The sequence below is a fragment of the Schistocerca nitens genome, chromosome 2, assembly GCF_023898315.1.
Source record: "Schistocerca nitens isolate TAMUIC-IGC-003100 chromosome 2, iqSchNite1.1, whole genome shotgun sequence".
NCBI classification, from domain to species: Eukaryota; Metazoa; Arthropoda; class Insecta; order Orthoptera; family Acrididae; genus Schistocerca; species Schistocerca nitens.
In genome coordinates, this window is record NC_064615.1 from 308,625,406 (window position 1) to 308,652,793 (window position 27,388).

A 27,388-nucleotide genomic window follows, 5' to 3' on the forward strand; every position below is an offset into this window, starting at 1 on the left:
CATTTTGAGGGCATTCAAGCAGTCTGCTTTTCTTTTTTTAACTTTGTTATAAATTAAATATAGTGTAGCATAAATATGTATGTAAATGTTTAGTAAGTGAAGAGTAGTATAAGTATGTCATATTTTAATTCAATCCAGTCTACTTTATTCTCTCATGTAGCAACTTGTCACGGGCTAATGGTTAAAAGTCTTCTCCTTTAATTTATATTTGTTTCATATATGCTATGTTTCTTATCATTTTGTAAATTAATAATTTGATAATAATTCAGTCACTGTGTATGTGCTTTATTAATGTCTGTACATTTGGCTTTCGTAATTGCAAAACAGTGATTATAACAAACAGTAATATCTGATACTTTGAAGCATCTGAGCATCAGTTGGTGTGAAAATGGGACAGGAGACAAAAGGAATATAGGAATGGCAAGTTAAGTATAATAATGGCATCAACACAAAATGAAAATCTCGAATTTAATCTACATCTTTTCTCCAACTCTCTATAAAAAAGGAAAAAAGTTTCTTTGGTTGATGAGAGACATTTATAAATATGCTTATCTATATACACAATAGTGCAATATTGTTCTTTGTTTGACTTTTTATAAATTAATATTACACATTGATTGTACAACAATATTTTTACAATTATTACATCTCCATTTACAGGAATGCAGGAGATGTGTAGTATAAATTGTATGTATAATACTACAAATGGTCATGCATGCACACATAGGTGCTCACACACACACACACACACACACACACACACACACACACAAATAGGAATTCAATACTGTTTTGTTGCATGAATATTCAAGCCAATCTGAAGCCACAGTTCATTCTTCAATAATAACGCTTATGTGTAGTTCACAGAACACACCAGCTTTAGCATCACTGAACCTTATGTTTCTGTAATTAATTCAAATATTTCTAGTTCTAGGACACTGAAGAAACATTGGGTTGATCACAAAATCCCAACTCTGACAAATGATGAATACTGCGATTTCAAATCCTGAGAGTCATCTGCTGTTGGTGTCCTTGTGTTTGGTTTGCATATGCTGAAAGAAAAAAAATTGTGTGATTTAAAAGTATGCCATAGCTAATGAGAAGATTCTATTTGACTTCCACAAATCATGCATCTTTAGCATCCATAGGTAAGGCAAATAATGTCCCCTAACATAATATTCGTTATTGAAGTATTTCACAGTGGCACTGCTGAACAAAATGTTCTCAGTTTTCAAGCCACATCAAATAAGATATAATTCTTCAACAGCTGTCACCACAATAGGGTTTAACAGTTAGCGAATCTGACCCACCTGTAGAAGATTCTGGACTATGCTGCTTCAAGCATATAACAAGGAAAGCAGTTCTTAACCCCTAAAGATGATGGCAGTGACAGTTGTGAGAAAACTATATAACTCAACTAACATGACTTTAAACTGAGAGACACTATTCATAAAGTAAATTTGTTTTTCTTCACAAAATAAACAATTACCAAAATAGTGTGTGTGTGTTTCAGTAAGAGAGAGAGCTACTACCTTATCACTGTACCCATGTACTATCACAGTACTTGTGCCAAACATGGGATTTCTAATGCCTAGCAGGAGGTCAAGCATGGAGGAAAATTCTTACAGATATAAAAGGAAGTGATTTTCAAGGTTTCAGTGATGATGAACTAACAACTGCACGGATAATGAACCTGGCAATGGGTTTAAATGGTTTTGAAACTATTGATGAAGAAAACTTGAATGAGTGGCTGAAAACCGATGCATGTGAACCCAGCTCACAGTACATGAGGGACACAGAAATTGTGACCATTGCTAACAACAAAATAAAAAGGACAGTGAATGTGAAAGTGAAAATGAAGACAATGACCTTTCAGTCATTGTACCATGCTGCAATGTGTTGATACTCTTCTAGATTATATGGACCAGAGTCGGTTTCAGTACATTATCACTGCAAGAAAAATTTGAAATGCCATGTGGAAAAATATCAACTCATCAACTCCTCTTAGAACCAGACCAGCATCACAGACTATTTTAAGAAATAAACAGGCCTACAGTACCTATGCACAGAACTTGGATAAGCTTTTGAACAAAGAATACATGTTTGAAAATATCTTGATTATGCATGTTTTTCTATTATTCATGCACTTTCTCTTCCACATTACACAAAATAATCAGGAGTATTGTAAATTCAAATATATTATTTAGAAACTTTCTTTCATTACAAAGACAATTATCACACATTCCAAAGAGAACAATTTGTATCGAAACTTCCTTTCACTCAGTACATTTCAAATGTCATTTGTTATCAAAGAAAAATGAAGTCAACACAATGATGAACTATTTACAGAGATTTTAGGTTATGAACATAAACATAACCCTATATCATCACCCCTTAGTATGTAAGTCAGTGAACTGTACTTTTTGGGGAATTCCACAACTCAGTCAAATAAGGATATCTTCCTTTGGTGAGACTCCTAGAGTAACTCATTCACAGGTGAAGTGCTCTATATGTTATCATGTTGACAACTGGTGTGTGAGTTTATAAGGATGTCTGCTGGTTTTCGGCTGTTAAACAAGATTTTAGTTGCCACATCATTAACTTCATATAGGTCTTTGTAGGGAGGCACTAGTGTGACTTAATTTTGTCATCCCTCAAAGATTCATGAGTCATTTATGCAGATCTTTACAAATGAGTGATGTTTTATTCACCTTGTAGGAACAATTTGAAGGGCTTAGTTTATCCATATGATGGCGTAACTGAGAAGTAAATGCTGGTAGATCTACTTCTTGTTTCTTTTCCAACCTTACAATGAAAGCACCAGGCAATGTTAAAGTTTAGCATTTTGCCAACTGTTCAGTCACTTCCTTTTCTCATATGGCAACAGAGTTCTAGGAAAATTGTAGACATGATGTCACTCTGTTTATTTTCACCATATGCTCTGATGGCTGCCTTCTATGTTTGACAGAATCTCTCTATTTTCCCATTTGGTTGTGAATAATATGCCATAGTTAGTGTTTATTTAGAACCACTTATCTGAGCTAACACGTGGATCAGCTCTGATTGGAACTGTGCTCATTCATCAGTCACTTTTTGGTTATGTGTTCCAAATCTAGTGATCCAGAAGTTATAAAATGCTTGTGCCACTGTTTCTGCTCAAACATCATATAGTTGGATGACTTCTGTTCAGTTATGGAACTGATTGATGGACATTTAACAGCGAATGAATTCATTTGGGCTGATCAGACAAATATGTACCACCTTAAAGTGTCCATCTGTGCTTGGAAACTGGCCAATAGAAGATTTAGTATGTCAAGTCACTTTGTTCTTTTGGCTTGCTATGCATGATTTCACTCATTCTTGGATATCTTGTTGATGTTTGACCAAATAAATCTACATACAAGTAATTTCACAGAAGGCTTAATACCAGGTCGTGTCATACTGTTGTAATGTTGAAAAACTGAATATCTGAATTCCTAAGGAATATAAGGATGAATTTTACTTATTGATACACTGTACCATAATAATCTCCCATAAGGTGTTTTATGCTGTTTAAACTTCAATGAGGTATTAGGAACACACCAAAGTTTCTCTAGTTCTTTATCACTCCCTTGAGCATCTGTTACCTTCTCATAATCAATTGGTAATATTTATTCCAATCTGGATAGGTTGTCAGCAACAGTATTGTCTTTTCTATAAATGTGTCCGATATCTGTCATAAACTGTAATATGAGTTGTAGGTGATGCTACTGCATAGGGGTTGCTTTATTGTTTTGTTGTTAAAAAGCATGTGTCAAAGGAGCAGTTTCGGTATACACTGGAAATGAACATATTTCTTCAAGGAGGTATTTAAAATACCTTATTGCCATGTACATGCTGAGAAGTTCCCTATCATATGTTCAATATTTCTTCTGGGATCGCAATAACTTTTTGGAGCAGAAACCCATTGGTTTCCATATTTCTTCATCCATCTGTTGCAGCACTGCACTGGATGCCAAATCTGAAGAGTGCACAAATAATGCAAATTCATTGTTTACATTTGGGAATGTTAGAAGGGCTCCATTTGCAAGGTCCATTTCACACATCTTGTCCTGCCTTATTGAATCTTCTGTCCACTGAATGCTTCTTTTGTAATTTTTCTTTACATTCCTCAAGTAATAATTTAGGATAGCTTGACTTTTTTGTTCCAAATGCCTTCAGTAAAAATTCAGTATGCTTAGAAAATGACATAATTCCAACATTTTAAATTAGTTATCACTTGTACTCATTTTGGGTCTGGTTTGGTATCTTCTGGAGTAATCACATAACCTAAAAAGTTAATTTCTTGAAATCTAAACGTAGATTTTTCAACACAAATTCTTGAACCAAAATCGTTCAACTGTTAAATACGATAGTTAAATCTTGAGTGTGTTTTTCCGGAGAGCTAGAAGCTATCAGTATGTCATCTAAATGTGCAAACCGAAATTTAATCTCTCAAAACTTCATTAATTCTCTGTAAGGTACTGTGTGCATTCCTGAGGCCAAACGGTGTGAAACTGAATTCATAAAGTCAGAAGTGTGTGATCAGTGCACTCTTTTCCGTATCACTTTCAGCTATTGGGATTTGGCAATATGCTTTGAGGAGACTGGCTTAGAGAATATTTTCTTGCCAACAAGGATGGAATTTACATCATTTGTATATGGGCCTGGATAGCAGCCAAGAAGGTCTAGTCATTAAGAAGTTGATAGTCTCCACAAAGAACCAGCCCACAGGTATTTATAGCGGTGAGTTATACAGGGTGTTTATAAATTAATATAGGTGTTTTAACACTTTATAATATTTATTACTTTAAACTTACATTTGTCACATTGGTTGAACTTCACTGTGCCCAAAGCTGGATAGCCCGCAAGCGGCCTAATGACAGGACTTGCTTTGCATGACTTCCACGTTCTCCTGACCTAACAACATGCGATTTTTTCCTTTGGGGCTTCATCGAGGATCGTTTGTACATACCTCTGCTACAAGCAGACCTTCCTGAATTAAGAAACTGGATTGAAGCAGCTGTTGCTACAATCACTGAAGACACACTTATCAATGTTTGGGAAGAACTCGCCTATAGACTTGATGTGTGCTGTGTGACAAATGGTGCTCACATTGACCATTTATAAGATTCTTCTTGGTAAAACTGTTTGGGTTGCTCTTTCATTTGACATATCATTTATAACTGTAAGTTAAATATAATAAATATTATAAAGCGTTAAAACCCCGATATTCATTTATAAACACCCTGTATTATGATTTATTTGGAACTAAATTTTTTTGTTTAGACAGGTTTAATTTACGTTGACCTGCCTGGTGGGCTTTTGAGTACACTGGTGTGCCACTGCTGACTGCACTATAATATTTAACATCATGCTTAATTTCTCCTTGCATAATGTGAGATTTAAATGATTAATGGAAAATCTCATATAAAGATGTGAAACAAATACTAACAAAGAGATAGAGGGGCTGGCCAGTACTCACCTCAGCTCAGTACAGCCGATAGATACACAAAAAACAGAACCGAAAATTTATGTTCCTAGCTTTCGGAACAAATGTTCCTTCATGAGGGAAGAGAGAGGGGAAAGAAAGGGAAGATGGGAAAGTAGATTCAGTTACTCACAACCCAGGTTATGAAGCAACAGGAAAAGGAAAACAGGGAGAGTAGTAAGGATGGAGGCATGGTTGTCAGAGGGAAGCCAAAGATATTCTACTGCAAGTACAGAAGTAAAGAGGTATATAGTATACTATATACCTCTTTACTTCTGTATGCATCTTCTTTGGTTTGAAGCTGGCACAGTACTTACAGTATAATATCTTTGGCTTCCCTCTGACAACCATGCCTCCATCCTTACTACTCTCCCTGTTTTCCTTTCCCTGTTGCTTCATAACCTGGGTTGTGAGTAATTGAATCTACTTTCCCTTCTTCCCTTTCTTTCCCCTCTCTCCTCCCTGATGAAGGAACATTTGTTCTGAAAGCTAGGAACGTAAATTTTCGGTTCTGTTTTTTGTGTATCTATCGGCTGTACTGAGCTGAGGCAGGTACTGGCCAGCCCCTCTATCTCTTTGTTATTATTTATAATGTGAGATTTGTCATTTAGGACATTTCTTAAGTAGTCCAGAGTATTTACAGTTTGTGTGGAGTGAACTAACAGAACTGCACAAATCAACTGCACTCTGGAGTGCAGCTACATGTAACCGAGTATGGCTGCCAACTAATAATTTTCTTTTCACTTCTGTTAATAAGTGAATTGATGGAGGAAGTCTGCACTGATCACATCTTATGCTGTGCTGGTTACAATGAAAGACCACTGAAAAGTTTTAAAAGTATTTGTTTCTCAGATCCATTCACAGCATAAAGTTTGTAATCTGCCTCTTTAATCTTATCCTTGGGTCACACTGGTATAATGGAAATTTCAACACCGTTGTCAACCTCAAGTTTTATCCCTAATGAACAATCAATATTGGCAGCCTGATATAACTGCTGTAGTACAACACTCAGCTGCTAGTGTATATGCCAGTTGGAGTTTCTCTCCCTTTTCCATTGGCAAGGCTGGACACATTTCTTATGTCTGCAGTTTGAGGTATAACAAAAATGAAAGTAGCAGTACTTTCCCATACTATTATATCACAGCTTGCTGCAGTCTGTGCTGTGAGTATGTCATCATGATTGATACTGTCGTTCCCTTGAACTGGATTTATGCACTCCACTTTCAAGCTCTTTGATCCTTACCAGAATATCTTTCACAGATACAGAAAAATCACATGTCACAGACAGTCTGGAGCCGGGCGACCGCTACGGTCACAGGTTCGAATCCTGCCTCGGGCATGGATGTGTGTGGTGTCCTTAGGTTAGTTAGGTTTAAGTAGTTCTAAGTTCTAGGTGACTGATGACCTCAGAAGTTGAGTCCCATAGTGCTCAGATCTATATATATGAACATGTCACAGAGGACACTTCCTTTGAAATTGATTGAGGTTCCTGATTGCTTTGCATTTCCATCATCTGTTCATCCATTTGTGCTAGTATGTCCACATTTTCTTTGGAAATTATTAATTTATTTCAGATGCTACCAGGAAGTTTTATTAGCCAGAGAGTCTCCAAAATTTTATCTGAAATATTCATTTCTCCATAAACTTTCATTTCCCAAAGCAACAGACTGGGCTTCACATCACCAATTTCTAATTTGCTAACTAGTTTCTTAATTTGATGTCCTTCACTTTCTTTAAAAAGTTATTAACAGTCTTTCTTTAGCTAATTAATATTTGTTGTTTTCTTCACTGTTCATGAGATTCCATATATTTTTGATAAATCAGCACTCTAACTCCACTAACAAGTAACTCAATTTGGTATCTTCAGCCTGTATTCCCACAGTTGTGAATTGTGCTTTGGCCTCACAAGCCATATATCAGCAGAACACACAGAACACATGCATAAAGACAGTTATAAGTAAGCAGGCTTTTGGAGCCAGAGGCTGCTGCTTCAGGAAGAAGAGTTGAAGGGGGAGGAAGAGCAGTGAAGGAAAAGTACTGGAGAGGTCTAGGAAAAGGGGTGATTTTGGGAAAGTCACCTAGAACTGTGGGTCAGTGGAGACTTACCGGGTGGGATGAGAAGATGGGCGAGTAGATTTTTTATCTATCCAATTAAATTATTTTGTCAAAAATTAAATGTTTCCATTGTGATATTAAATCTTTTTTATTTCCATCAGACTTCTGACTGGTGTGATGTGGCCCACCACAAATTCCTCTCCTGTGCCAATCTCTTCATCTCCAAGTAGCACTTGCAACCTACATCCTCAATTATTTGCTGTATGTATTCCAATCTCTGTCTTCCTCTACAGTTTTTGCCCTCTACTGCTCCCTCTAGTACCATGGAAGTCATTCCCTGATGTCTTAACAGATGTCCTATCATCCTGTACCTTCTCCTTGTCAGTGTTTCCCACATATTCCTTTCCCTCCAATTCTGTGCAGAACCTCCTCATTTCTTACCTTATCAGTCTACTTAATTTTCAGAATTTATCTGTAACACCACATCTCAAATGCTTTGATTCTCTTCTTTTCCTATTTTCCCACAGTCCATGTTTCACTACCATACAATGCTGTACCACAATGTACATTATCAGAAATTTCTTCCTCATTGAAGGCCTATGTTTGACAATAATAGACTTCTCTTGGCCAGGAATACCCTTTCTGCCAGGGCTAGTCTGCTTTTGATGTCCTCCTTCCTCCATCCATCACCGGTTATTTTACTGCAAAGGTAGTAGATTCCTTAACTTCATCTACTTCATGACCATCAATCCTGATGTTAAGTTTCTCACTGTTCTCATTTCTGCTACTTCTCATTACTTTCATCTTTCTTTGATTTACTCTCAATCCATAGCCTGTATTCATTCAGCAGATCATGTAATTCTTCTTCACTTTCACTCAGCATAGCAATTTCATTATTGAATCATATCTTTGGTATCTTTTCACCTTGAATTTTGATTCGATTCTTGAACCTGTCATTTATTCTGTAACTGCTTCTTCAATGTACAGGTTGAACAGTAGGAGTGAAAGACTACATCCCTATTGTATACCATTTTTAATCTGAGCACTTCATCTTAAGTCAGCCACTCTTATTATTCCCTCCTGGCTCTGTATGTTACCCATTTCTCCTTACAGCTCACTCCTATTTTTCTTAGAATTTTGAATATCTTGCACCATTTTATGTTTTTGAATGCTTTTTCCACCTTTGTACTACAGACTTTGATATCCTTTACAATCACATGTTATTTGAAGGAACTTCATTATGTGCGCACGCACACGCACACACGCACACACACACACTGAGAGGGAGGGGATACACAGAGAGAGAGAGAGAAAGAGAGAGAGAGAGAGAGAGAGAAGTTGTGATAATTACTTTCATATTGCCGCATAATTTATTCCAATAGTAAACTACATTTATAAGAAATATAAATATAAAAATTAAGATACCTTTCAGCATTTCATTCAACTCTGCTTCATTGCTACAATGCTTAAGATCTTTGGGTTGCACTCCCTGGAAAATTTCTACCACACTTGGTTTTAGGTTGTAAAAGAGTATTGGTTGATTTCGTTTGTAGAAGTCTTCAATCAAAGACTTGATACCCTGCAAGATATATGCACAGTATTACAATACTTGTAGGCTTCTGTGAATTATTTAAGTTTATTAAGTACACATGAAATACACATATGTCAAAATAAATTTACTGCTCAAAAACTGCACATACCTTAGCTGCTGTAAAGTCAACAGCTTGAATATGTCGACTGTCAATAACAACTGGAATTGAGCTTGATCCCTGTTTAATGCCTGCTTTTGAAACCACATTTCGTACATATTCAACAGATGGGAATACTAAGCTTCTGTCAGGAGTAATTAGTAGATATTCACATCCTGATGAACTCTGGAAAATAGGAAGATAAGCATATGAGCAAAAATTATTGTTACAAAGTGGAATAGTAGATGGAACAGGGCAAAAGGAAGGAAAAAATTCCCAGTTCTAAATCACTGGCCAAACTCAATGATTAATAACTACAAAGAAAGTTAGAGAAATTGAATCACTCACCACAAATTTTTCCACCTTGACTGATGGCCTTGCAGAGGCATATAATAGGAAAACAACATTAATTCCAATGCCGACTACAATGCCCAGTTCCAAGCGGTAGAAAAGGCATGACAAAAATGTTGCACATGCAGGGATCAGGTCTATTTCTGAAATGAAGTACTGACATGTTAAAATTGAAATTGGCAAAGTTAATCTTAAAGTGATAACAAAAAATATGTATGTACCGGTACATGAAAAGCTATTTGGCTAGACAGTTAAGCACCATATGATGATAATGTTAAACAGTCTGATGATCAGTAAAGAAGAATTAGCTTTTAACATGAATTATGGCTGTAGTAGACATAGCAATGTTGAACATTTCATGATCAAATAATATTATCTTCAAAAACAAAGTAATCTCATGTAATACTTACTTTTTGTTCTCCACATAGGCTTCACCACGTGGAATTCTACCATGAACACAACAGCAGCAATAATAACTGCTGCAAGAGATGCTTTTGGGATGTACGCGAAGTATGGTGTGAATAAATGAAGAGAGAGTATCACAATAATTCCTGAAAAAAGTGATGTTATTAATCACTGTTTATAATTAATTTAATGATTACAGACAAAATAAGTGTATCATGCTACTGCAAATAGTGCATAGATAAACAGGTTAAATGACAACACATTTCTTTTGTGTTCAACAGATGTAAAGTAATTAATGAACGCTATTGACAAACTACAGTCAACATTTCCATTCAACTCTGAAGATATTTCTGAATCAATTTTCCTGATATGTGTGGCAACAACAGTCAAGATATTTGCTTCCTTAATTTTCCACTGGTGTACATCTAGCCAGTGCCAGGTTGGGACTGGTGTGAGACTTCAATTTCATGAAGAACCAGCCATACCTGTATATAGGCTATTACTATGATGGCATTGCCAGTCTCAAAGGTGTTTTAAAGCTATTGCCCCCCCCCCCCCTCTCTCTCTCTTCGCATTGTCCATCCATTTGTATGAGGAATTTGTGTACCCCATCTGTAAAATCTAGTGTGCATTATACGATGAAATGTGACCAAGTTTTTCAAAGTATTTGCAGGCTGTGGGAATCAGGCTAGTATTTATCTGAAGGAAGTGGAAAACTGCTTAAAAACCATATCCAGAATGGAGAGCATTCTGTATCTCATCGTTAATCCATGAGACAGATTCAATCTGGGGCCAGTGCACCTCCCCGTGTCTGAGAAGAGTGGGCTTAACCAGTTTGGCTATCGAGATGGATTCAGCACTTTTGCTAATATTTGTAATTCTGTCTACTGGTGTATTTCCTACACACTGGAAAGTGGTAAATGTGAAGGCTTTATTCAAGGAAAAAGGTAAGACAGAGTCAACATTCACAGATAAATCTCTGAAATATTAGAAAAAGAAAGTATTTTACATACAACTGATAAATAAAAAAATGTTTTCATGCACAATGTATTGTTTGTGAACATATAAGTACACAGAAAGTGTTGTCTTTGCACTGTTAAAGAATGTCAGGGTCTCAGTACTGGTAAAAAATAAAGATTACATTTCTGCCACATTTTTGGACCTCACAAAGACATTTCATTTCAGAAGTTGTACATTGCTACTCTGAGCACTGGAGCAGGTAAGCAGACATAAGATAGGACACCAATATATGCAGTATTACCTACAGAAAATATGGGAAATAAACTATCTAGAGAGAAGTATGCATCTATACCAATAAAAACAGAAAACAAAAGAGGAAATAAACAAAATAACATACATATGGTGGCTCATTCTTTAATTTTAGGCCCAGTCTTATTCCTGATATTCATTAACAGTTCAGAATCATGCACGAAATCTTAATAATGTATTAAACATGCAGATGATACTACTGTGTAAGGGTGGAATTGCTGTTGAATTGAAGCAAAATTTTTCCATGGGCAGGGATCGGGGGTCCTCTCACATACCATCAGGTGCTGCTTTATAGTCCAAAAATGAATAACAACACCAGTAGAAAAGGAAGCTTTCAAGAGGTAATGCATAGCACTTTTCAAGGTGGTTCAAGTTTTTCCTCTACCTTGTTTGGACATTTTGCAGGTTACATCTTTCATAAAGAAAATTACAGGAGTGTTTATTTATTTTTGTCCCAAGATCTTTGAGGTATATATATTATACCCTAGCTGCTGGACAAAATTTCACTAATTTAAACAATTTTACATTGAATATTATTTGCTAGGGTCATTTTTATTATGTAAGTGCAGGAGTACTTGTACGATGACATGACTGAGGAAGAAATGGGAGTCAACAGAGAAGATGTAGGGGCATCCAGCAATAAAGTCAGTGTTTAATATAGCTTTGGAAGACATGTTATCAAATCAAGCAGAAGGGATAGATAACATTTCTTTGGAATTTCTGAAACCATTGTGGGAAATGGCAACTAAATGGCTCTTCAAATTGATGTGTAGAATCTATGCATCTGGAGACACAATATCCATATTTCTGACAAGAATAATTTGCAAAAGAATTGAAAAGAAAATTGAGGACCTGTTAGATGATCATTGCCTTTGCTTTCAGAAAGATAAGGGCACCAGAGAAACAATTCTAGCGTTGTAGTTTATAATGAAAGCAAGACTTAAGAAAAATCAAGTCCACTTATAGGATTTGTTGACCTGGAAAAACGTTTGACAATGTAAAATGATACAAGATGTTCAAAATTCTGAGTCAAATAAGAGCAAGATGTAGGAAAACATGGAGAACATAGAATATGTACAAAAAGCAAGAGGGAACAATAAGAATGGAACACCAAGAAAGATGTGTTTGGATTAAAAAACAGTGAGAGACAGGGATGTAGTTTTCCACATTTACTGTTCAATCTATACATCAACTAAGCAACAATGAAAATAACAGGAAGTCCCAAGAATGATATTAAAATTCAGGGTGAAAGAATCTCAATTATAAGATTTGCTGATCACATTTTTACCCTCAGTGAAAGTGAAGCATTACAGGCCATGTTGAATGGAATGAACAGTCCAATGAGTACAGAATATGAATTAAGAGGAAACCACGGAAAGACAAAAGTAATGAGGAGTAGCAGAAATGATAACAGTGACAGACTAAACATCAAAACTGAGGAACACAAACTAGATGTAGTTAAGGAATTCTGCTGTCTTGGGAGCAAAATAACACATGAGTGATGAAGCTGAGAGGATGCAAAAAGCAGATTAGCACAAGCAAGGAGGGCATTACTGGCCAAGAGAAGTATCAAACATTGGCCTTAACCTGGGAAAGGAATTTCTGAGAATGTACATTCATAGAACAGCATTGTATGGTGAGGGAAAACCAGAAAAGAAGAGGAGTGAATCATTTGCACTGTGGTGCTTTAGAAGGACACTGAAAATTAGGTGGAATGATAAGATAAGGAATGAGAATGTTCTTCACAGAAGTGGTGAAGAAAGTAACATATGGAAAATACAGAGGAGAAGAAGAAGAAGGGGCAGTATGATAACACATGTGTCAGGAGATCAGGGAATAACTTCCATGGTACTATATGGAGCTGTAGAAGGTAAAAACTGTAGTGGAAGATGCAGATCAGAATACATCCAACAAATAATTGAGGACATATGGTGCAAGTGCTCTTCTGAGATGAAGAGGTTGGCACAAGAGAAGAATTCCTGGCAGGCTGCTTTGAAGATGACTAAAAAATTGTTAATTATGGTTGCTAGCTGGTAATCTGTGTCACAGTACTTACCTGTGTAAATGCCACCAAACGTTGTGGCGACTCCACTTGCATGATTTACAGCTCCACGAGACAATGCTCCAGATACAGGCATAGAACCCACAAATGAAGACATGATGTTGCACACGCCCAGAGCAATCATTTCTTGTGTAGCATCTACTGGTTTACCTTCAGCTGCAAGTATTAAAGTGTCATTTTTTAAATCTACACCAAAATTTATTTACTAAAAAGTCAAACAAGCAATTAAACAATGGTTATCAATATTAAAGCTATGATTAAATAAATCACTTCCATCTTTGGTGTAAATTACTATTTTTTCCTTTCATGTCAATGCTAGAATGATTTTATTGCTTTGTTGTAGACATTCATTTCCTTTATCATTCAACCAGTTATTCCTCCAGTATATCAATCTTACTGCATTCCATAGAATACACCATGAAAGTTCTTTTATTATGACCTATAATCTATCACAATCAAATGCATGAACTTAATACAAATCTTTCTGCTGTTTACATTTGATCACTTCAGTTGAGTATTTTTCCTTTCTTTACAGTATCAGATTTTTAGTTGTCTACAAACCCAATGAATATGTAAAGTGCAGGCAGTAATGTTATCTATTCCTCCATCCAGCAGTTTTCATTATTATTTAACAGTACACAGAAACTGACATAATGACAGTGGCTTACTGACACAGTTTTCAGGAACTGTTGCTGTCTGTTATTGTAATCCTTTTTTTTTGTACTATTGTGAAGGTTGTTCTTTATAATGGATCTACAGACCATGAAGTGGAGTGAATATATGACCATTACTACACTACAGTTCCTGGTATATATTATGTTCAAAATAGAATTTACTTTGGAGTTGAGAAATTAACTCTTATTCATTCCTCACAGCATAAATATTTGACTGCAGCTGTCATATAACTCTATTACCAACTGTATTGTTATCATTGGTAATATAAAGATTTCAAATACAATTCCTACTGCATGCGAAGCAAGTCACTCGTTGACAGCTGTGTCCTGCAGTATGTCAGTAGTTGCTAGACAATAACATTAAACTGATTCATAATCCCTCATATATTGAATGTGAGATATAAATAAGAATCAGTTTCATAAATGAACTATAAATGGTATTGTGGCTTATGTGCATGAAAATCCTCAGTGAAAGGATCCTAACCACATTTATGAATGAAAGTAACAAATGATGATGGGATGAGAACTTCCTTTACAATTAAAACTATGTGCTAGACTGGTCACTCAAACCCAGACATTTACTTTTTACAGAAAATGTGATTAGCATATTGATGGTCTAAGCTGCTTCCTGGTTGAACTCAGTGCTTCATACTTTCAATATATGTCTACTACTCTTCCAAAATGTGCATAAGCTCTCTTCAGTATATTACTGGGCTACTGGGAGATGGATAGAGACCAGGGTTTTTTGTGTTGATAAGTTTTCAAATTAATATACTAATTAAACTCACAAAATACTTTAGCCAGAGCTATGTTTTCCAGAATGGCCAGCAATGGAACAACAAATGTAGCAGAACTTAGATTAGAAACCATGTTCAAAAATGTGTATGTCTGGTTGTTCACTTCAGCAGAAAATGGTGGAAAAGTGAATTCTGGGAGGCCACCTTTGATTTCTCCTGGAAAAAAGAAAAATATTATGCGAGAAAGATTTTTATTCCCCAAAAGAAAGTATAGCATACTAAGAGATATAGTGAGTAATATTTTTCTACTAGATGATGCTTTCAATTTATTCACTTAATTATGTCTAAAAGAATGATTTAAGTTCAAGATAAAATGCAATGCCACAAATCAAGTTATTTACCTGTAAGAATAAATGGTTCCTCCCCATGCTCTTTGAACATGTATGCCATTACAGCACATACGACAACAACAATTATATTTCTTGTAGTTGAAACAAACCAAAGGAGTTGACCAAGAATTTTCTGAATTTTTGTTTTTTCCTTTGGATCAGCAGGACCAACAGGAATGTCTTTCACTTTCTATAAAGAGTAAAGAAAAGAAATCATCAGTGGAGCCATTTAACTGCACAAAACCTACAGCAGATGTTGCAAAAGAAGATCCCTGACACTTGCAGTTCGTATGTGCAGCTGCTTCATGCATCTACCTCAACCAATCACATAATGTGATTTTGTATAGGTTTCCATCACAACATCTCAATGCTGACACTGCTCTATAGACAACTGTTTTTGCCTGCAGGCATTTGCACTTCACAGTTGAAAATTGGCAACAGCACTGACAGCTGTCAGGGATCTTCTTTAGCTGAGCTTGCTATAGAAAATAGAAAAGATGCAGATGATTAATGTTTAGTATGCTATAATTTCACTGCCATTTAACTAATAAAGCAAGTAAGAGCATTAAATAGTTAATGTTGATCATGCAGCAATTGGACAGAAATAATTTGCTTTTCCATGGTTTTCATGTGGCGCAAAATGCCACCACCATTTTTTTCTCTGGTTTAAAGTTCAGTTCTTTATTGAATACCTACAATACATAAAATTTTATTGGTTATTCTAATATGGACTCTATGTGTATAAGATTAGGCATAGTTTATGTTTTAACATATTACATTTTGCTATCATGACTGTAAGCGATTCAGCTGGATAAGTCGAAACCTGTCTTGGTGGTGATTTGAGCCCTGGTTTCTCACTGGATTTTGTTGCTCCTTCTTCACTAGGTTCTCACATTTAACAAAAGCTACATACATGTTTAAAAAACTCTATTTCACAGTGGCCCAACTAACTTTTGCATTGATGTTTGGTTTAGCATGCATTTTGACATGCATCGATGTCCTTTTAAAAACAGAAATCATGTAGGCCAAAGCATTTAGGGTTCATTTTGCCACTATCACAGTATTTAATCTTTTGGAAAGTCTTCAACTAAGTTCTGATGATGGTGGAATTTTCTGAAGCAAAGTAATTATTTATTGCCAGATCTCTGAGTTTACTGAACTGTCAGATCTGTTCATATCTATGTATTGTGACCTATTAATGCCTAAAACTTCCTTAAAGTCCTTCACAAATGAGCAACAAGAAAATTTGCACTATTTTCGGCAATATTACCCATTTGTGATTAAAGACTTCTAAGGGCAATACAGCTATTTAAGTTGTATCACATCTTGATATATCACTTTGTCACTACTTTCTGTATCAAGACTGGAACACGTGTCCCCTACAATGTTTGGCATAGAAGATTGATGATTGGTGTGTGAGTACATCTAGTACATTCTTTGGTGTATCAAAGTGATTGTTGGTTTTATTGTTTCCCTGATATTTACACTTCAAAACAGAGATGCTAACACTAGTCCTGGGATTTCTAGCATGACAACACAAAAAGTGCATTTTGTAAGGTTATCTAAACTTCTGATGTGCAGAGTACATTACGTGCACAAAAAGATGCATAAAACTTTTCTAACAGCTATCGTTCTATGTGTTTTCTCTTTCAGTTCTATCCATCTCTATTGTGAGCTTCAGGGCAACATAACTGTCACAGTTGTTGGTCCATTTATTTTGTCTTTTGTTACTTATAATTATGTACCAGCAAACTGTAAGAAATATAACTAAAACTAGTACTAGATACTGGGTTCTGATCTGCTGTCTGATGTTGAGCCTCCACAGAATCTAATGAAATACAATCTAAATGAATGGGGAAAAAACAGGATCAATTTAAAACAATATTAAAAATTTAGCCAATTTTTTCTATAATTCATTTTATATTTTACTTCTACTTACTCGAAGAAGCAACAGGACAGCCATACAAGCAAATCCAAGTATAGCATCCCACTTTCTTGTTTCTGTTATATGCTCAAATAATTTGCGCCACACTTCGAGGAACTCACTTCCAGAGAACCTCAGACCAAGTACATCCTTTACTTGTGTTGTAGCAATTATGATGGCCGCAGCTGATGTGAATCCAACTGACACAGGTCCAGATATGAAGTCAATAAGGAAACCTAAAAAGAGCAATGAAATTTTAATTTTTTGGTGGTATCATCCAGTAAAGTACATACAGACACAAAACAAAACCTATAGGATACAACAGAAGGACACAGGCACTACCCTTCTGCTAATCTGTTAGCTACAAGCCAATGCTTAAAATGCATAGAGGGCTGCAAAACAATAATGTACTCCAGAGAAATATACAGGGTGATTCAAAAAGAATACCACAACTTTAGGAATTTAAAACTCTGCAACGACAAAAGGCAGAGCTAAGCACTATCTGTCGGCGAATTAAGGGAGCTATAAAGTTTCATTTAGTTGCACATTTGTTCGCTTGAGGTGCTGTTGACTAGGCGTCAGCGTCAGTTGATGCTAAGATGGCGACCGCTCAACAGAAAGCTTTTTGTGTTATTGAGTACGGCAGAAGTGAATCGACGACAGTTGTTCAGCGTGCATTTCGAACGAAGTATGGTGTTAAACCTCCTGATAGGTGGTGTATTAAACGTTGGTATTTCAGCCAATAAAGTTTTTGGTCCCTTTTTCTTCGAAGGTGCTACTGTAACTGGACTACAGTATCTGGAGATGTTAGAGAATTAGCTGTTCCCTCAGCTCGAACAAGAAGCACAACAATTCATATTTCAGCAGGATGGAGCGCCACCACATTGGCACTTATCTGTCCGTAACTACCTGAACGTCAACTACCCGAGGCGATGGATCGGCCGCCAGGCAGCCCGTGACAGAGCACTTCATCACTGGCCTCCAAGAAGCCCTGATCTTACCCCCTGCGATTTTTTCTTATGGGGGTATGTTAAGGATATGGTGTTTCGGCCACCTCTCCCAGCCACCATTGATGATTTGAAACGAGAAATAACAGCAGCTATTCAAACTGTTACGCCTGATATGCTACAGAGAGTGTGGAACGAGTTGGAGTATCGGGTTGATATTGCTCGAGTGTCTGGAGGGAGCCATATTGAACATCTCTGAACTTGTTTTTGAGTGAAAAAAAAACTTTTTAAATACTCTTTGTAATGATGTATAACAGAAGGTTATATTATGTTTCTTTCATTAAATACACATTTTTAAAGTTGTGGTATTCTTTTTGAATCACCCTGTATATCAACCAATTACACAAAACAGCTTTTTAATAGAGAAGACTAATCAAAATATATTCATGTGTTCTTCATTTCAGAACATTTGAGTGGGCAACAGAGATATTTATCATCAAAACTTACTGGAAAGTTACTCACAAGCTGTAAGTTCCTGAGAGCATGAAAAATAAGGAATAGTATCACTTTATTAAATTTACAACCAAAATTTTATTATTATTATTAGTAATATCATAACTGTTACTACCAACAGTAGCTGCAAGACTGCAAATAACTGCACTGAAGATGTGAACTTGATGGTTACATAATATTTTCAGTTATCTTATGAAGTATTTCATCACTTCTGTTTCATGTAAGGCTTGTGCAGTTTGGTGAAACACTAAGAGGATTACTTAATTTATAGCACACTATCGTAACAGATAAGTTATGGAAATGTAAAACTGCATTAGGTATGAGAAGGAAAGGATGAATGCAAGCACTTTGATGGGAAAAGCAGCAAGCAAACATATAAACTTTTCTTCTTAATAGTAGGATTCTTCTATACTGACATGTTCTGGTGTCTGGAATTGTTTTCAGGTTCTAAGACTAGAGACTATCTTCTTATATTTTTATCTGCTTCTTGCCATCTTCATAGTGCAACTTTTTGTATCTTTCTGCCATACTTCATGTTCCATATCTCTACTTTCTGCTTATTTTTCTTTCATACTGTTTTTAACAGGGTTCATACGGTGCATTTAAAGCAGGATTCTGTTGTTATAGACGTGGCTTTTGTTGGAATAACTCTGGAATTTCACTACTAAGATTGTTACAATAACTGAAATTCTGTGATGGAAATAAGAAACAAGACTGTGACTGGTTGTACTGAATGCATAGGATACTATGTACTAACATTTTTTTTTTTTTTCTGTGATGTGCGCAGTTTTAAATTTATGAAGATTTAAAGCAAGTTAACAATCCATGTGACCCTTTGAAATCTTATCAAAATCTGACTGAAGACTTTTGCAGCTACTTTTGAACTGTACTTCATTGTAAGTAACTGCACATCTGCAAAAAGTAAGAAGTTGCTACTAATATTGTCTGCAACATCATTAATATACAACATGAACAGCAAAGGACCCAACACATGACTGCCGTGGTCCATGTTTCTCAGTATGTTAAGTGAGAAAAGTATGAGTTGGCTTTCACATGATTGCTTTTTTTTTAAATCTGTGCTGGTTGTCATGGAAGGAGTCATTCTATTTGAGATTCTCATTATGCCTGAGCTCAGAATGTGTTCTCAGATACTACAGCAAATGGATGTCAAGGATAATGGATGGTAGTTTTGTGGCTACAGAGAGATGCTGAATGAAATGCATATAGTTGTCAAGAGAAAAATGCAAGAAGCCTTCAGTGACTATCATAGCAAAATACTGTCTGGAAATCTTTCACAGAACCCAAATAAAATCTGGTAGTGTGTAAAAGTAGTGGCACTACAGTTTTCATCCAGTCACTCATGAATGAAACAGGAACTGAAATTTAGGACAGCAAAGTAAAAGCAGAAACACTAACTCTATTTTCAAAAGTTCCCTTAGAAAGGAAAATCCAATTTAATTCTCATAGATATTAGTGGCAGTGGCATTGAGAAAGAGCTGAAATTTTTAAAATTGAACAAAGCACAAAGTTTTAATGGTATCCCTACTGGATTCTATACTTAATTTGAGATTGAGTTAATCTCTCTTAAAAATAATGTACCACAGATGCCTTGAACAAAAAACCGTGCCCAGTAGTTGGAAGAAAGCACAGGTCACACTATTTACAAGAAGGGCAGCAGAAGTGATCCACAAAACTACCACCCAATATCCTTAACATCCATTCATTGTAGAATCTTAGATCATAGTCTGAGCTCAAACACAATAAGGTATCTCAAACAGAAAGAGCTCCTCCATGTCAACCAGCACATATTTCAAAAACATCAATCTGTGAAACCCCACTCTCATTTTTCACATGACACACTGGAAGCCACAGATCAAGCCTGAGCACTAGATGTAGTATTCCTTGAGTTCCAAAAGGCAATTGATGCAGTAACACACTTATGCTTATTACAAAAATTAGGATCATTTGGGATAATGGGATATCATGTAAAATTTGTGACTGGACTGAAGATTTACTGGTAGGAAGGATGCAGAAGGTTAGATGGAAAGTCATTGACAAATGTAGATGTAACAGCAGGTGTAGCCCAACAAAGTGTGTTGGGTCCCTTGCTGTTCACTATGTATATTAATGACCTTGCAGGCAATATTAAAGTAACCTAATACTTTTCACAGATGATGCAATTATTTACAATGAAGTAAAGCTACACAAATGTTCAATGAGATCTTTTCAAGATTTCAAAGCAGTTTCCAGATTAGCAACTTGCTTCAAATATTCAGAAATGTAAAATTATGCACTTCACAGAACAAAAAAGTGCAATATCTTACATTACAGTATCACAGTTGGTATCAGTATGCTCATACAAATAACTGGGTGTAACACTCTGTAGGAATGTGAAATGGAATGATGACATAGGCTCAGTTGTGGGTAAAGCATATAGCAAACTTCAGTTTATTGGTAGAATACTTGGAAAATGCAGTAAGTCTACAAAGGAGATTGCTTAAAAATCACTTGCACGATCCATCACTGAATATTGCTCAAACATGTGAGGCACCTACCAAATAGGACTAACAGGAGATATTGAATGTATACAGAGAATAGCAGCACAAATGGTCACTGATATGTTTGACTCATGGAGGAGTCTCATAGAAATGTTGATAAAACTGGAACTCTTTCCAAAATAGACAAATTATCCTCAGAAAGTCAGTTTACAAAGTTTCAAGAAACAGATGTGGATGATGACTCTAGGAATATAATACAACCCTCTACATATCACTCCTGTGATTAGATTAATTACAGCATGCACAGAGGCCTTTAAATAGTAATTCTCCCCACACTCCATACATAAAAAGAATGGGAAAAAGCCCTTGTAAATGGTACAATGGGATTTTACTGGGGGTTGCAAATTATAGATATAAATATGAAAATAGAATGAAGAGCCCCAACCTTTCGCCTGCAGGCAGTGGGTGGCAAATACAAGAACATTTGAAAATATCCTAAAATTGCACTAATATTTTGGGCTTTTGATCTTTACCTACTAAGGAAATAGGTAAGCAAGGGTTTGGTAGAGCAGGGATGGACACGGAAATGAGAGGAGAAGAAATAACGATGGCAAGTAGATGGAAAGAGGGATCTGATGAAGAGGGCTAATTGTAAGTGAAGGTTTAGGCCAGAGGGATTTACAAGAATATATGCCAAAGCCACAGTTCCACATGTGTAATTCACAGGATCTGGTGTTGAGTGCCTGGGGGAGAGGAGGAAACTCAGAATGGCATGAATCACTGAAGACATTGCTGCTGTGGTGTGCATCTGTTCAGCAACTTGTTGGTCTGGTTTACAGTTAGCCACAGTCTAGTAGTGGTCATTACTTACCATTTACTTTTAAATTTAATAAGCTGAATTGTCATGCCAACATAGAAGATTTCAGTGCAATTCTGACATTGCTGTAGCTCCTTTAACACATTGTTCTGTCTTTTAATAACTTAGTCAGATGTATTGTGGCTTCCTGCAGAAGAATGACCTGGGGGTTGTAGAAATGGGAGCAGGATTGACATAGGATAGACTAAGATACTCTGTGTTTGTGTAAATTATGTGGATCACAGAATACAACCTTGAGTTTTGGAGTAAGTATTCTGTGTAGGATCTCTCTCCTCACAGGGTGTAAGGAAAGTTATTGAAAGCCAGGGTAAAGAATATGATTACAAATTTGAAGACCTGGCTGATATTGGGAAGTATTGGTCTGTGTTTGGTTCACAGTAGTAGTTGTTGCTGTCAAAATACCATAGGACATTTTGTTGTAAATTATTAAAGAGAAAATTCTGCTCGAGATAGTTATTTTGCCTGATAAAAGTGCAGGAAGTTCTCAGCATGGCTGTTTAACAATAGAGTTAATGATTTCTGGCACTGAAATTATAACATTTTCTACACAATTACAAATTTTGTAACTGACTTATTTGCTTTGTGAAAGTCATAGAGGATATGTATCCACAGGCAAATACACAGTATACCCCAAAATTAGGTCATATCTGAAATGGTTACACAGTTGCCTGCTCTCGTGTTACAACTATTACTCAGAAGTTTCTAACACATGACCTCATGAATCCACAAATATTTCCACTTATCATTCCTCAATCTTTTCAGCCAATGTAAAGAGATAGCAGTTCCACTGACCATAGTACAGTTTCTATGGTGCACACTGTACTGGATATTAAAATCAGCCTTCCATTTAATGTAACTTGCCTACCAAAAACCTTACAATGTCCCACTTATTCAATCCACCCACGTCTGAGGAGTTACATGCAAGCAGAGGAATAGAAAGAGTATCAGTAGCTATTGTAGTTTGTGTACATAGTTAATAATTTATGTGTTTTGTGAGCACATTTATTTTAACAGATTATACATATGGTAACACAAAGCATATCTTTGTCTGATCACTCGATTATTGGGGGAGGGGAGGAGTTAAGAGAAGAACATGAATAGTAGGAGACCAAACTTTTATATCTTTAACTAAAGCATTTGACATGATGGAACTACTGTAAGTAGCACCCTAACTATGCATTACCCTCAAACATGTTTCTGTAATGGGCAGTCAAATGAAAGTGAGTCAAAGGAAAAATATAAGTAAACTGTTTATTATTTCAAAAGTCTTTCCCATAACTGTCAATACATTTATTCCACTGTAAAACAAAAAGATGGTCAATGCCGTCATTGAAAAATGTTTATGATTGCCTACAGAACCATGACTGTACCCAGGAACACATGCCTTCGTTCAAAGCAAATTGACAGCCATGAATGTCTTTCTTCAGGCCTCTAAAAATACAGAAATTGCATGATAAGATATCAAGAATGTATGGAGGTTGTGTAAGCGCATCCCTGTGAAACTTTTGCAGTGTACTTGAAACAACCTTGGCAACATGTGGGCCTGCCAACATTACTTTAGAAATAACTTACTTTTTTCCATCTGCCTTGTTTTCATTTGCCTTCTCCCCATACGTGATGTGATGTTGAAGGTATGTTATTGCTTAAATCACCTCTGGAAGGTCCTTCACTTACCTAATTGCAGTATACCCATGAGTAACTCAACACAGCCACTGAGGAAACATAGGAGCACTGCAAATGGTGGTCCCAGGCCTTGCAGGTTTTCCCTGGTCAAGATAGCAGCTATTGCAGTAGGTCCAACAGGGCTGTCTTTGCAGCTACCAAAGATTGTGTAGATAAAGCATGCCATGAATGAAGAGTACAGCCCATACTGTAAAAGAAAAGTAAGTAATTTTATCACAGGTTTCGATGCAATGACTAAATATCTTAAAATGGGACACATATACTGTTTCATAGTGACATTAAGTGTAAAACAGTCAACTGGCTGCATCCTGTGCAGATTTACATGTACACAATACCAGTTGTATAAAATAATAACGGAACAAAATTTGAGGATATTATGAATCATGTGGGAGAATATTCATCAATTAACAAGACCAACTTCCCCCTTGAAGAATGCAGTGTGGAATGAAATGTTGGAGTAATAATTACACCAATACTGTAAACAACCTGTGGATTAATTCTTATCAAGAGTGCTTTTGACATCCCACTTTAAGAATATGTGGCTGACCTGGCTTCATGTTTTACATCATTCAATGTGATTTTGTTAAGTGTCAGCCAAATGCTTTCACAATAAATTTAGCACTGAAAAAGCTATAAACACAAATATATTTCAAAGAGTGTGTTTCAGTTAACACTACAAAAGCTTTCTCTAAATCTACAAGTGCTACAAATGTATGAAGAGTATTCAATATGTAATGCAACACTTTTGTTTTTTTGGCCAATTTTGGCTGAAAAAATTGGATTCATGGAATATTTCCACTTCAGCTGCCACAGTTTCATGAAGTTCTGATAGGTGGTGGTGCTATACATAGCCTTCAAAATGGTGTCTGTAGCAGAGATGCATTCTAAGCTGTCGTTCTTTTACCAGACAACCAGAGCATCACAGCTATTCATAGGTGCTTTCAGGAAGTCTACAGAGACCTGGCAGTGAACAAAAGCACGATCAGCCACTGGGAGAGGCTTCTGTCATCATTGCAACAAGGTCGCGCAAACCTGTCTGATCTCCCATGTGCTGGCTGGCCACACACAGCTGTGACTCCTGGAATGTTGAAACATGCAGACACTAATTCGCGGTGATCAATAGATAACAAATCAACACCTTGCTGCACAACTTGATGTCTCTGTTGGTAGTGCTGACACACTCATCCAACAGCTGGTGTACTTAAAAGTGCATGCCAGCTGGAATCCTTGCTGCCTAACAGAAAGTGCAACAAAGGATCATCTGTGCAGAATTGCTTGTGCTTTATGCAGCTCTTCGTGATACTCTTTTACTGAACATTATTACAGGTGATGAAACATGAGTTTATCACTTCGAGCCAGAAACAAAATGGCAATCCATAGAGTGGTGCAACACAACCTCTCCTATGAAGAAAAAGATCAGTCAAACTATCAGCTCATAGAGTCATGGAACTCTAAATGGGTTACTGATGCAATACAACGTTGGCTCCAACATTGACCAGTAGAGAGGTACCGTGTGAGCATACAAGTCCTCCCCATAGGGTGGCATAAGGCCATTGCACTGAATGAAGATTATGTTGAAAAATATGGTTTTGTAGCCTAAAGTGTGAGGAATAATACATGAGGTGACAAAAGTCATGGATAGCGATATGCACATGTGCAGATGGTGGTTGTATTGGTACATGAGTTAACAAAGGGCAGTGTATTGGCAGAGCCATCATTTGTACTCATATGATCCATGCAAAAAGGTTTCCTGCATAATTAGGGTGGCACTAAAGGAATTAACAGACTCTGAACACAGAATAGTAGTTGGAGCTAGACGCTTGAGACATTCCATTTCGGAAACCGTTGGAGAATTCAATATTCCAAGGTCCAGGAGTGAGGCGAGACCACGAAATTTCGGGCATTATCTCAGCAGTGGCTGATGGCCTTTGCTTAATGACTGAGAGCAGTGTCATTTGTGTACAGTTGTAAATGCTAACAGACAAGTAACATTGTGTGAAGTAACCACAGACACCAATGTGGGATGTACGATGAATGTATCCTTAAGACAGTGCGGCGAAATTTGGCACTAATGGGCTATGGCAGCAGACAACCGACACAAGTGCCTTTGCTAACAGCAGTGCCTCTCCTGGGCTCATGAAAATATAAGCTGGGCCCTAGATGACTGGAAAACAGTGCCAGGTCAGATGAGTTCCGATTTCAGTTGGTAAGAAATGATGGTAGGTTTTGAGTGTGACACTGACCCCACAAAGCCGTGGACCCAAGTTGTCGACAAGGCACTGTACAAGCTGATGGTGGCTCCACAATGGTGTGGACTGTGTTTACAAAGAATGAACTGGGTCCTCTGATCAAACTGAACCTATCATTGACTGGAAATGGTTATGTTTGGCTATTTGGAGACCATTTGCATTAATAGATTTCATGCTCCCAAACAACGGTGTCACTGGGGTGCAATTGCTTGCGAGTGGTTTGAATAACATTCTGGACAATTCGAGTAAATGATTTGGCCACCCAGACTGCCACCGAGCGAGGTGGCGTAGTGGTGAGCACACTGGACTCGCATTCGGAAGGACGACGGTTCAATCCCGCGTCCGGCCATCCTGATTTAGGTTTTCCGTGATTTCCCTAAATTGCCCCACGCAAATGCCGGGATGGTTCCTTTCAAAGGGCACACATGGCCGACTTCCTTCCCCATCCTTCCCTAATGCGATGAGACCGATGACCTCGCTGTCTGGTCTCCTTCCCCCCAAAACAACCAACCAACCACCCAGATTGCCCGACATAAATCCCATAGAAGATTTATGGGCCATAATCGAGAGGTCAGTTCATGCACAAACTCCTGCAATGACAATACTTTCGCAGTTACGGACGTCTGTAGAGGCAGCATGGCTGAATGTTTCTGCAGGGGACTTCAAATGACTTGTTGATTCCATGACACGTCGAATTGCTACTTGTGCCAGGCAAAAAGAGGTCCAGCAGGATATTAGCAGGTATCCAGTGACTTTTGCCATCTCAGTGTAAGGCGTATTGGAATCTTGAATAAAACCATCCTGCTTTAAGAAGAAGAACGTGTTGCATTACTTATTGAAGCTCCTTGTAAGTTGGCCTTCCTTCAGTCTATCTTCAGTAAGTCCTATGGTCATTATGGCATATTCGTACATTTGTCTGGAACGCAAAACGGCACTGGGGTCACTTTCGACCATTTATTTCCATTCTTCTGTAAACAATTCGTGTCAGTATTTTGCAATACATCGTAACAGTTGGATGTGTAAATTGCTATTGTAATTATAAATTCAAAGTGAAGAAAATTTTCTCGTAAGCTCAAATTGAAGAAAATTTTCAAAGTCAGTTGTCAATGTGGAATGAAACGTAAAGTGGCGAAGCTTTGGGCTTGGTGGAGCAGACGCTACCTGCGGCGGCAGGCCGGCGACGCTGGCGTAGGCGATGGCCTGCGGGATGACGGTGAGGCCGACGGTGAAGCCGGCCACCAGGTCGGCCACGCCCTTGGCCAGCGTGTACTGCGGCAGCCACGCCAGGATGGGCACCCGCCGCAGCAGCAGCTTGCGGGTGCAGCCGCGGCGCGCGCGCTGCGCCGCCCACCGCAGCACGGCGCGGCCCCGCCGCCTCCCGCTGCCACCGCTACCGCCCCCGGGGGCGGCGCCGCCCCCGCCCGGGCCCGCCGGCGACGGAGGCCCTGCGGCGCCCTGCTTCGGAGGGAGCGTTTCATCCGCGATGGCCACGGACACGCTGCCGCCATTGCTCACTGCAATATACATCACAATGTCGCATTTGTCACTTCGGTCGAAA

General features: G+C 37.5%; 1 protein-coding gene across 1 annotated transcript; it reads right to left on the reverse strand.

The window, feature by feature from the left end:
• Positions 1-332: 332 nt before the first annotated feature.
• Positions 333-27,189, reverse strand: LOC126234382 (sodium-independent sulfate anion transporter-like; the record flags this gene model as incomplete). Its single annotated transcript, XM_049943068.1, has 11 exons — positions 333-1,052; positions 8,990-9,143; positions 9,265-9,438; positions 9,601-9,746; positions 10,014-10,154; positions 13,334-13,495; positions 14,802-14,966; positions 15,152-15,329; positions 17,079-17,299; positions 23,573-23,768; positions 26,992-27,189. Coding segments are annotated over 11 exons (1,788 nt in total), but the record flags the coding sequence as incomplete, so codon positions are not given.
• Between the last annotated feature and the right edge of the window lie 199 nt (positions 27,190-27,388).